This window comes from Vanellus vanellus (assembly GCF_965231255.1).
Source record: "Vanellus vanellus genome assembly, chromosome: 6".
NCBI classification, from domain to species: domain Eukaryota; kingdom Metazoa; phylum Chordata; class Aves; order Charadriiformes; family Charadriidae; genus Vanellus; species Vanellus vanellus.
Window position 1 is genome coordinate 1,756,246 of NC_138911.1, and position 11,598 is coordinate 1,767,843.

General features: G+C 70.9%; 2 protein-coding genes across 2 annotated transcripts; both read right to left on the reverse strand.

Annotated features, from left to right (window-relative positions):
- Positions 1-256: 256 nt before the first annotated feature.
- TMEM132A (transmembrane protein 132A) lies at positions 257-8,512 on the reverse strand (the record flags this gene model as incomplete). Its single annotated transcript, XM_082485033.1, has 11 exons — positions 257-2,457; positions 2,563-2,754; positions 3,489-3,765; positions 4,199-4,401; positions 4,495-4,638; positions 4,717-4,909; positions 5,656-5,805; positions 5,910-6,292; positions 6,396-6,668; positions 6,751-6,965; positions 8,440-8,512. 11 exons carry the CDS (start codon positions 8,510-8,512, stop codon positions 1,327-1,329), a joined length of 3,234 nt encoding a protein of 1,077 aa, XP_082341159.1. The 3' UTR covers positions 257-1,326.
- A 1,019-nt stretch (positions 8,513-9,531) lies between these two features.
- TMEM109 (transmembrane protein 109) lies at positions 9,532-11,536 on the reverse strand. Its single transcript, XM_082485106.1, has 3 exons — positions 11,010-11,536; positions 10,776-10,878; positions 9,532-10,588 (listed from the first exon to the last, which is right to left on the reverse strand). Exons 1-3 carry the CDS (start codon positions 11,220-11,222, stop codon positions 10,218-10,220), a joined length of 687 nt encoding a protein of 228 aa, XP_082341232.1. The 5' UTR covers positions 11,223-11,536; the 3' UTR covers positions 9,532-10,217.
- Positions 11,537-11,598: the final 62 nt, after the last annotated feature.

Consider the following 11,598-nt stretch of genomic DNA (forward strand, 5'->3'; position numbering starts at 1 on the left):
AGGGGGGAAGGGGGGGTGGGTGCCAGCCCGGCATCGGGAGCCGGGTGATGGGATGGGGACGGGGTGTCTCCTGCTGTCACCCAGGGTGATTTGGGGGCGTCTCGGGCTCACCGGGACAGACTGGGGGGGCTACGGCAGGGGGGGGTACTGGAGAGGTGGAAATCCCCGTGGCGTCCCTGAATAAAGGGACGCGGTGGCCCGTTGCCTGTGGCTGCTGTTGCCACAGGAGGGACATTTTGCTGAGGTTTTGGGGGAATTGGGGACCACCCATGGGTGAAGGAGGGGGGGGGGACGGACACAAGCCAGGACCAGTCAGGGACGGGCTGCTCGCTGGTCCGGGGGGCTGGGGCTGGAAGGGCTGAGGAGGAGGAAGGTGGCAGGACAGGGAGGAAGGAGGGCGCTCGCCCCAAGGTCACCCCGGCTGGGCCAGGGCCAGGATCGGCCCCCGAGCCCTTCCCGTGACCAGCGCTCCCACGTTTGTCCCCACGTGGAACCAACGTCAAGGGCACGTGCCCGTCCCCGGCGACCCGGCCGTGCCTGGCAGAGCCCACCCCCGCCGGCAGCACCGCGCTGGTGCCCCCAGCACCCCACCTCCATCTTCCCTCCCACCCCCCCCCAACTCCATCCTCGCCGTCCCTACCCTGGGACGGCGGCAGGATGCGACCCGGTGATGGCAAACCAGACGTCACGGCGCGGGGTGGGCTGCCTGTCATTTTTTTTTTATTATTTTTTTTTTTTTTTTTTAAATATTTTATTTTTGTAACAACGTCAGAATTAAAAATCTTCCATAAATAACAGCCCCTTGCTGCAGCCCCTTCCGGGGGCGTTACAGGTAGAAAATGCCGGTCGTACAAAACGGATGCGTGGCCGGGGTGGGGGGCACGGGGACCCTTCCCCGGGATCACACCACAGGACTCCATCGTCATCATCATCATCATCATCATCACTATGAACACAATGTCGCAATGAGACCCAAAGCAGTAAGGGCACCCCGGCTTCCTCCCCGATGCCACCGAGGCATGGGGCGGGGGGGGGGGGTGGGGGATGTGTCTCACGGACCCCAAGGATGCTCTGAGCTGGGTGAAGACCCCCCCCGCCCTCCCCGCCGCGGGCATCTGGGGCTGGTCCCTTTGGTGGCCACGCTGCGGTAGGACTCGGGCCACCAGGAGGGACGGCCAGCGGTCCCCAGGAGCAGCACAGCCCGCTGCAGGTAGGAGATGGGGGGGACATGTCCCCCCCCCAGGGTGACGTGAGGAGGAGGTCGGTCCCTTACTGGTTTGTCCGGGGCTGGGGGGGAGGGGGGGGCAAGGGGTCGCCCCCCGGGGGTCAGGAGCTGCCCCGGATCCTCTCCATGTAGCTCCTGAGCTCCTCGGGGTCCCGCAGCCCCATGTCCTCGCACACCCAGCGGATGTCATCCTCGCTGGCCACCAGGATGGACTGGACGTTGGGGGCGGGCTGGGGGGGCTCCTCGGGGACTCGGGGGGGAGCGAAGGTGACGAATTCCACCCGCTTCCTCCGGCCGCCCCCCCCCGGCGTACCCCCTTCCTTGCGGGGCAGGGGAGCCCCGGGGGTGGGGGTGCTGGTGGGACCCCCAGCTTCGGAGCCCGGGGCCACCCCGCAACAACAGCGCCCGGTTTGGGTGCCCGCCTCCGGGGGGGCCGCCGGGGGCTCGGGCTGCCGGCGGTCCAGTTGCCGGCTCAGCTCCTCCTGGTCGGTGCCCAGCCAGACCCAGTTGTGGGGTTGGGGGGCCGAGGGGGCCGCGCCGGCATCCGGCAGCTCCTTCTGCTGGTACCGCAGGACGAAGAAGATGCAGTTGACGAGGAAGATGAAGATGGCCAGGCAGAAGACGCCCAGCAGGACGTACATGCCGATTTCCAGGTCAGTCACCCGCTCGGGAGCCTTCACCATCTCATCTTCCTCCTCTTCCTCCCCGCCGGCGCGGTTGCGGCCGTAGCCTTCCTCCTCCTCTTCCTCCGCCTCCTCCGAGGAAGACCCCAACCCCTGGAGCTTGGTGGAGGCAGGTCCCACGCCGGCGGGGTCCCTCCGCCGCGGCTCGCTGGCCGCCGTCACCGCTTCCCCCGACATGGCCCCCTCGGCCCGCGGGAAGGGCAAGCTGGGGCGGGGGTGGCCACCGCGGGGCCGGGGGCTACCGGGGGTTGGGGCGCTCTGGCCGGTCCCCACCTCCAGCCAAGCGGTGCCGGTGGCCAGCGCGGCTGCCCGGTGCCGGCCCCGGCGGCAAGCATCCGGGGGATGCAGGCTGAGCTGCAGCAGAGCCCCCCGACCCGGTCCCTCCGCCACCACCCACGGGCGAGCGGTGGGGACACCGGGCGAGCCCCCCACGGTGGCCACGGAGGGGTCCAGCGAGGCGACGGTCAACGCCGCGTCCTGCCAGCCGTAGAGCTCCAGCGGGGCCAGCGTGCCGTCGGAGAAGGACAGCCAGACGGACAGCGTCGCCTCCTACCAGGGATGCCAGGTGGGATGTCACCCGAGGCGGGGGGGGGGGGGGGGGGACAGGGACGGGGCACCCCGGTATATCCAAGATCACCCCACCACCCCTCTCACCTGCTTGGGGCTACGCAGGGTGGCCGTCCCCTGGGCGGTGGCGGTGACCACGGCGGGGTGACCCGGCTCTGCCCGCAGCGTCAGGGACAGCCCCGAAACCACCTGGGCACGCAGCTCCGTCACCGTCACCTTCTCCTCCGACACCACCAGCATCTGCTCCCCCAGGATGGACTCCGAGAGCGGGGAGCGGACCTGGGGGCATGGAGGCGGGGGGGGGACGGGGGGGGACACGGACACCTTGTGAGCCCCCAGACTTGATGACCTCCATCCTCTACCGCCCTGCCCTGGCCCCCCCAGCCCCCCCCTTTTCCCCATCTCTCCGGCCCCCGCACCCCCCAGGTCCCCTCTTCCCCCGGGACCCCCTCCAGCCCCCTATTTCTATCTATCCATCCCCTGCGCCCCCCCCCAGTTCCCCCCAGGATCTTCCTCCAGCCTCCACACCCCCCAGGACCCCCTCCACCCCCCCCGTCTCCCTCCCTCTGCCCCCAGGACCCCCCTCCAGCCCCCCCGTCTCCCACCCTCTGCCCCCAGGACCCCCTCCACCCCCCCCGTCTCCCTCCCTCTGCCCCCAGGACCCCCCTCCACCCCCCCCGTCTCCCACCCTCTGCCCCCAGGACCCCCCTCCACCCCCCCCGTCTCCCACCCTCTGCCCCCAGGACCCCCTCCAGCCCCCCCGTCTCCCTCCCTCTGCCCCCAGGACCCCCTCCACCCCCCCCGTCTCCCTCCCTCTGCCCCCAGGACCCCCTCCACCCCCCCGTCTCCCACCCTCTGCCCCCAGGACCCCCTCCACCCCCCCCGTCTCCCTCCCTCTGCCCCCAGGACCCCCCTCCACCCCCCCCCCGTCTCCCACCCTCTGCCCCCAGGACCACCCCCCCCCTTCCACCCCCTACCTCCCCCAAAAAAGATGACACCCCCCCCAAGCCTACCTCCACGGAGGTGACCCCGGGCTCCCGGCCGACCACCACGGTGCCCCCCTCCAGCGAAGCCACGCGAGGGTCCTGCACCCGGGTCCGGCTGGCCACCAGGTGGGTGACATCCAGGAGCCATTCGGGGCCAGGCAGGTAGGCGAGGTGACGGCCACCATCGAGCGGGTGGGCCACGAAGTGCGCCAGGACCCTCAGCGCCGTCCGCTGGTACTGGGGGCGGCAGCCCCGCGCCCGCCGCTCAGCCTCCTCCCCGGGCTCCTCCGCCTCCGCCGCGGCGCTGGGGGTGGCGGGGACACGGGTGTCACCGGTGTCACCAGCAGGGCTGCTGGGGCGTGTGCCGTGGGGGGCGGGAGGGGCGGACATGTCACAAGTGCGTGGGGGCTCAGCGGGGCAGGGGGGCACAGCACCATGGGGCTCAGTGGGGTAGGGATGTGTGTCACGAGTGCGTGGGGGCTCAGCGGGGCAGGGGTGCATCCCATGGGTGCCGTGGGGCTCCGTGGGGCAGGGGTGCGCAGCCCAAGCTCCATGGGACTCAGCGGGGCAGGGACACGTGTCACGAGTGCCACAGTGCTCAGCAGGGCAGGAGTACATGTCACAGGCGCAGTGGGGCTCAGCACCTCCTCCGGGCTCCCTCCTCTCCCGCTGCCTCAATGGTGGGGGGCGGTGGCAAGGACCCCCCTCCCACCCCCACCCCAGGGCCACCGACTCACCTCTCGGGGCCACCGGGCAGGCGCCAGCCCCGCACTTGCTCCAGCGCGGTGTCACCCAGCTGGACGCGCAGGGGCAGCAGCGGTGCCCAGACGGTGAAGCGCAATGAGGCGTGCAGGCGCCGGGACCAGAAGTCCACCCGTGCCCCCCGTGCCCCCCGACTCTCCTTGCCCCCCACGAACACCGCGTCACAGGCATCCGAGACCTGGGAGGGGAGGGACGGGGACACAGGCAGAGGGGAAAGGGGAGCGGGGCAGGGTGGGGGGGACACCGGGGGGACACCGGGAGCGCCGCTCACCTGCAGCACCTGCTTGTCGGCCGACTCGCATCCCGGCGGCTCGGTGAGCTCCGTCACGCCGCCCCCCGCCTCCACCGCCACCAGCTTCACCGGGACGGCGCGGGGGACCCCCGTCAGCGGGGCCGTGTTTAGGATCTCCAGCTCCTACGGGGCAGTGAGGGGCTGAGATTGCGGCCCCTTTCCCCCAAGACTGGGGTGGGGACCGGGGTGAGGGTCACCCACCTGCACCAGGGGGACGAGGGCACGGACGTCCCGCTCCGACACCTGGATCTCCCACACCAGTTTGTCCTTCTGGGCTTCGGGGTCCTGGCCGGGGTACTCCACCTGCCAGGTGAGGGGTCGCGCCGGCGCCAGCCCCCCCGTCCCGTTCTCCACCGCCAGGTCCAAGTGCAGGAACGCGGTCGAGTCGGCCACCCTGTGCCACCGCACGGGGGGTTGGGGCTGTCCCGTGCCCCCCAGACCCCCACTGGGCCATACTGGGACGGGAGTAGTGGAATGCATAGGTCCCCCTGCTCTAACTGGGCCATACTGGGGTAGGAGCGGTGCAACACACAAGTTCCCTTGTTCCGACTGGACCATACTGGGACAGGGGTGGTGCAATGCACAGGTTCCCCTGCTCTAACTGGGCCATACTGGGATGGGAGCAGGGCAATGCACAGGTCCCCCTGGACCAAACTGGGAGGGGAGTGGTGCAACCCACAGGTGCCCCCTGCTCCAACCAGGTCATACTGGGATTGGGAGTGGTGCAGAACACAGGTCCCCCTGCTTCAACTGGGCCATACTGGGCCGGGAGTGGTGTGGTGTACAGATCTCCCTGCTGTACCTGGGTCATACTGGGATGGGGAGTGGTGCAACCCACAGGTCAGCCTGGGTCATACTGGGATGAGAGTGGTGCAACTCACAGGTCCCCCTGCTCTAACTGGACCACACTGGGATGGGAGCAGGGCAATGCACAGGTCCCCCTGGGCCAAACTGGGATGGGAGCGGTGCAACACACAGCTGCCCCCTGCCCCAACCAGGTCATACTGGGTCGGCAGCAGTGTCATGCACAGGTCCCCTTTGCTCTGACTGGGCACTACTGGGCTGCACTGGTCCCATATGCAGAAGCCCCAATCCCATACCGGGCGTCCCCAGGGACCGGGGTGACGCGCTGCTCCCTACCTCCAGCCACCGCGGGCGTCCCCGCTGCGCCGGCATGTCACCACGGCCGTCGAGTGCTTGGGACCCCGGGTGCGCTCCAACTGGGTGGTCCAAGCGGTGGGGGACCCGGGGCGGGCGGCCACCACCTGCAGCCCCTTCTTCGCCTTGATCCTACCGGCAGACCCCCCCCCCGTCACGCAACGTCCCCTTCCCGGCACCCGCCACCCTCCACCGGGGGGGGAGGGGGGGTCTCTCGCCCACCCGGAGGGTCTCACCGGAGCGTCAGCTGGTCGGCGGTGAAGTTGTGCCGCAGGGCGAGGGTGGCGGTGAAGCGCTGCCCCGGGCGCAGGGTGGCATCGGGGACCCGCAGCAGCACCTTGTCATCCAACCGGACCTCCTGCCGCCGCGCCGGCTCGGCCGCCCGCAGCTCCAGCGCGCCCAGGTACCGGGATGCCTCCCCACCGCGGCTCCGTTCCCGAGCCCCGGCACGGCCGCACTCCCCGGACCCCACAACGCCGTAGTGCAGCTCGGCCGGCTCGGGGGGCTCGGGGCGGCCGGGGGGGTCGGCTGCGCGCCGGCGGCTGCGCGGGGTGGGGGACGCCGAGGAGAACCAGCGCGGGGGGATCTCCAGCTCCACCACGCAGGCGCCCAGCGGTGCCTGGAGGGGAAAAGGGGGCTCCAGCTCGGGTTGAGGGGTGGGGAGCTGAGCGGGGTGACACCATCCCCCTCCCCAATTCCAAGCTCCGGTGGGTGGCACTGACCTGCAGGCGGCATGTCCCACGGGCCACCCGGCCACGGTGGTGTGCATGGAGGGCGACGCAGGGAAGGTCCCGCTGCCCGGGGTGGTCCCGCTGCCCAGGTTGGTCCCGCTGCCCGGGGTGGTCCCGCTGCCCGGGCAGCCAGTCGGGACCCTGCAGGTGGAAAAGGACACGGGCGACGGGCTCTGCCGGGGACACGGCGCTCTCGAGGGACACGGCGCGGATGGCCCAGGCTGCCAAGCCGTCCCTCGCCGGGGGGTTCTCCGTGGGCATCTCCTGCGAAGAGACAGAGATGGGCGGCAGGGGGTAGCCGGGCTGCGCCGGGGGCGGTGGGGACCACGAGAGGGGACCGTTTTACCTGCCGGGTGCTGAAGGGCGGGTAGGTGGCCTGGACGAGGGGCTGCGCGGCGGAGCGGTGGGACAGCAGCAGGTAGGTCTCGGTGCGGGCGCGCAGGGAGGCGTTGGCGGGCAGGTCCCGGTCTGCCCGCTGCAGCCGGTAGTACTGGGGCACGCCGAGCACCTCCAGGTGTGCCGGGAGGTAGACGGGGTCAGGGGGGTCCCCGTCCCCCCTCGCTGCGAGGAGAGGGGCTGTGTCACCGACCTCAGGGGCTGGCAAGTGGTGGTGGTGGTGGGGGGGGGATGTCTCTGCGCCCACCTCCACGGCTGAGGCTGCAGCTTGGCGCCGCGAGAAGAAAACCGGCTTCGGCGCTGCCGCGGCACGGCACAGCCCCGCGGCCATCCCAGCCCCCTTCGGGGACGGGGTCACCCTGCTCCCCCCAACCCGCACCCCCGGGGGTTGTCACTGGTTTGACGCTGCGCCAGCGCAGCCCCCCCCCAGGAGTGGGTGGCGTGGCACCCCACTGGTGCCGGGGTCAGTGGGGTTCCCGCAGGCCTGGCTGCTCTCCGCTAACGAAGCGACGCTCGTCAAGCTGCCCCGCTGCGCCAGCGGCGTGGGGATCCGCTCCCCCGGTGCGGGAGTGGGGACGGTGCCGGGTCCCCCAGGGTAGGATCCAGGGTCGGGGCACCCATCTCACCGGGATCCCCGTGTGCACAGAACGGATCCCACCGGGATGCCCGGTACCGACGGATCCAGGGATGGATCCCACTCGAGCCACAGCTCCCCGTGTGCACGGAGCAGATCCCACTGGGATGCCCGGTACCGACAGATCCAGGGATGGATCCCACTCGAGCCACAGCTCCCCGTGCGCACGGAGCAGATCCCACTGGGATGCCCGGTACCGACAGATCCAGGGATGGATCCCACTCGAGCCACAGCTCCCCGTGCGCACGGAGCAGATCCCACTGGGATGCCCGGTACCGACAGATCCATGGATGGATCCCACTCGAGCCACAGCTCCCCGTGTGCACGGAGCAGACCCCACTGGGATGCCCGGTACCGACGGATCCAGGGATGGATCCCACTCGAGCCACAGCTCCCCGTGCGCACGGAGCAGATCCCACTGGGATGCCCGGTACCGACGGATCCAGGGATGGATCCCACTCGAGCCACAGCTCCCCGTGGGTATTGGAGGGGGGTGGCAGCTCCCCGGGCAGATCGCAGGGGATCCGGTGAGCGGGGAGGTGGGAAGAGGACCGAGGCAGATCACCGTGGGTCGGGGGGAGCGGATCCCCCCCGCCCCGGGATTGCGGGGATCCCGTGTGGACGGGGTAGGGGGGAGATTCCCCCCAAGATCCCAGCGGATCCCACGATGCTCGGGGGATCCCCGGCGGGTGGCGGGGGATCCCGTGGGGTGGCGGGGGCGGGGGGGGGGGCGGCTGCCCTCGGAGGGGATCCTGCCGGCGTGGGGGAGCGGATCCCCCCCGGGATCGCGGCGGGGGGGGAGCGGATCCCGGCGATCCCGAATGCGGGAGGGCAGGTGGGCTCCGGATGGCGGGACGCCGGGCGGGACGGATCCACCCGGGATGGCGGAGATCCCCCGCGATCGGGTACGGACCCCGGCTCGGGGGCTGCCGGCGCTGCCCGCGGCGGTGCCGGTGCCGGTGCCGGTGCCGGTGCCGGTGCCGGTGCCGGTGCGGCCGCACTCACCTGAGGCGCAGAGCAGGGCGGCGGCTAGCAGCGCCAGCCGGGTCCCCGGTGCCGGTGCCGGTGCGGGGGCCATGGCCGGGAGGGCTCCGCCGCGCGTCCGTGCGAGCGGCGCCGCCGCTCCCGTCCCTCCGCCTCCGCGCCCAGACAATGGGGCCGGGGCGGGACCGGCACCGGCGCCGCCTCGTCCCGCCGGGTCCTAAACACCGGCTCTGCCCGCCCTGCGCAGCGCCGGGCACTGCTCCAGCCCCAGCCCTGTTCCCGACCCCTGCACCCCATCCCCATCCCACTCCCCATCCCACTCCCCATCCCCATCCCACTCCCCGTCCCCATCCCTGCTCCCCGTCCCCATCCCACCCCATCCCGATTCCCATTCCCATCCCTATCCCATCCCATCCCATCTCCATCCCCATCCCAGTCCCCATTCCCATCCCATCCCATCCCATCCCATCCCATCCCATCCCATCCCATCCCCATCCCCACCCCATTCCCATCCCCACCCCATTCCCATCCCCATCCCATCCCATCCCATCCCATCCCACTCCCCATCCCCATCCCATCCCATCCCATCCCATCCCATCCCATCCCATCCCATCCCCATCCCATCCCATCCCCATCCCCATTCCCATCCCTTCTCCCTGTCCCCATCCCCGCTCCAGGGCACAGCACAGGGCACAACGGACCATGCGGAGAGACCCCCAAGCAGGGAAGGGGGGTCCCACACTGGCTGGTGTCCATCCTTCCCCATCCCACCCCCATCAGGGTGACTGGGGGACACTGGGGGGGGGGGACACCGGGAGGGCCTGTAGGGCAGAGGTGCAGTGGGGACAGCTGGAGGGTGATGGGGATGGAGAAGGGGCCAGATCCTGGCACGGATTAACTTCCCCCTCTTCCTCCTCCTCCTCGCTCAGCACCGGCCTCAGCAAACAGAGAGGGACATGCGCAGGGCGAGCGTGGGGTACCCTCCCCGCACCCCCCCATGTCCCCCACACCTGCACACCCCGAGTGGGGCGGGGGGGAGGGGGCGGGCAACCCCTGAGGGGAGCCCCCACGTTGCTGTGCCCCTTCCCCGCAGGGAGAGCAGCCGAGCCAGGCTGGGATGAAACCGTGTTTATTCGGAATCACATATCAAAACAGTTTAAAAAGCAGCTGAAAACCCAAGGACTGACAGCGTGGTGCCCCCCCCTCTCCCCCGAGATGGGGGGGGGGGGGTGTTGTATGTCCTCCCCCCCCCCCCCCCCGCACAAGCAGAGCTCCCATTTTGGGTTGGGGTGATGCCCGGGGTGGGAAGCAAGTTCCCCTCTGCGTTCCAGAGCCGGAATTGGGCGAGTGGGGATTAGGGTGGTCTCCTCTTCCCCCCCCCCCCCCATGGCGGGCCTGGATTTGGGGCTCGGGGGGGGACACACAGGGCCATAGGAGGACTCCCCCCCCCCTTCCCCAGGGGAAGGCACTCTTGGCTTGCGTGAAGGCACTGCGGTGTGTGCGCAGGGAGCAGATACACAGGTTTTTTTTGGGGGGGTGGGCGGGACATCCCCTTCCTCTGTGCCCCCAGTGGGACTGGGGGGGCTCCCGGGCTGACGTCCACCCCACGGCGAAGGGGGGGACTAACGGGAGGAGGGCCCCCAGGGAGAACTGGGACAGCAGTGGCGGCAGGGTGGGGGTAGAAGAAGGAGGACACATGCTCGGAGGTGGGGGGGGGGGGGACGGAGCCAAGCCAAGGGGGCGCGCTGGGGACAGTGCTGTCCCGTCCCATGTCCCTCCCCGGGGTGAAGGAGAGGGGGTCACTCCTCCCGGTTCCGCGGACCCCCCCACCTCTGCCGCCGCCGCAGCTCCTCCACCTTCCACTCCAGGCTGCGCACGGCGGCGTCCAGTTGGGTGCTGGGGCTGGGGGGGGCCGCCAGACCCCCCATCAGGGTATAGAGCACCCACAGCCCCAGCAGCATCCCCGCCTGGGCCGTGGGGCTCTCCCGGGAGGTGGCCACGTGGAGGAAGGCAGCCAGGAAACAGCAGATCTTAGCCCACCGCAGCAGGGGCAGCAGTAGCCCCCGCAGGCGGGACAGTAGCCAGGAGGCCACCAAGGCGGCTAGTCCCCACAGGAGCACCCGTTGCACCTCGCCGGGACCCAACGCCGCCACCCGAACCAGCCGGTCCCCTGGGAGGGAGGCGGGGAGGGCGGGGGGGTCACCAACTGCAGGAGGTGGCCACCAACCACGGCAGTGGCTACCAACCACAGTGGTGGCTACCAAGCACAGCAGTGGCAGCGGGGCTGGGTGCCAAACCCGCCCCGTAGCCAGGTTTGTGTCCCGTGTCCCCCGTCCCCCTCCTCCTTCAGAACTCACCGCTGACGCCGGAGGCGGCCAGGAGGTCCGCAAAGATGCCACAGAGCGTGGTCAGGGCTACCGAGATCCCCGAGGACACGAGCCAGAGGGTGGCGGAGAGGCTCTGCGGGGAGAAACGGGGATGAGGGGACTCGGGGGGGGGGGGGGGGAGTGACGGACGGACACACAGCCCACCCCCCCACCCCCCATGTCACTGCAGGGGACACCGGCCACGCCGTGGGGCCGGGATCTTACCTCGGCCACTAGCCGCAGGGGTTGGGGGCCCAGCCAGCTCTCCCCGGCCTCCCAAGCGGCTCGGCCCAGCCGCGACAGCAGGTCATCGCCGGCGGTGACATCCTGAAAGCCAGCGTCCCTCCTGTCCTCCGCCTGGTCCCCCGCCGTCCCCCCGAGGAAGGGGGTCCACAGCAGCACGGCCAGCAGGGCCCGGCGCCCCAACTCGCCCTCCATCTTGGGGCCTGCCTGAAGACCGGGGTCTCTGCGGGGGGGGGGAACGGGACTTTAACAGGGCGGGGGGGCGGTTTGGGGACAGCGGGGTGTGTCCCCCCCCCTGCTTTTGGGGTCCGGGAGGGCCGCGGGCCTGTGTGTGTTCCCCCCCCCGTGCCGTGTCACCCGGCTATATTTAGGACGGGTGTCAGCGGGACGCGGCGCCTGCCCTGCCCAAGGGCACGGGCCCGGCGGTGGAGGGGGGGGCCCGGTTCCCCCAACCCCCCCCGGGACCCCCGATACCCCCCACCTCCGGGAACCCCCCCACCGGTCCCCCCACCCCTAGTACGCCAACCCCCCCCGGTCCCCCTCTCCCCGGTCCCGCCAATCCCCCCGGGAC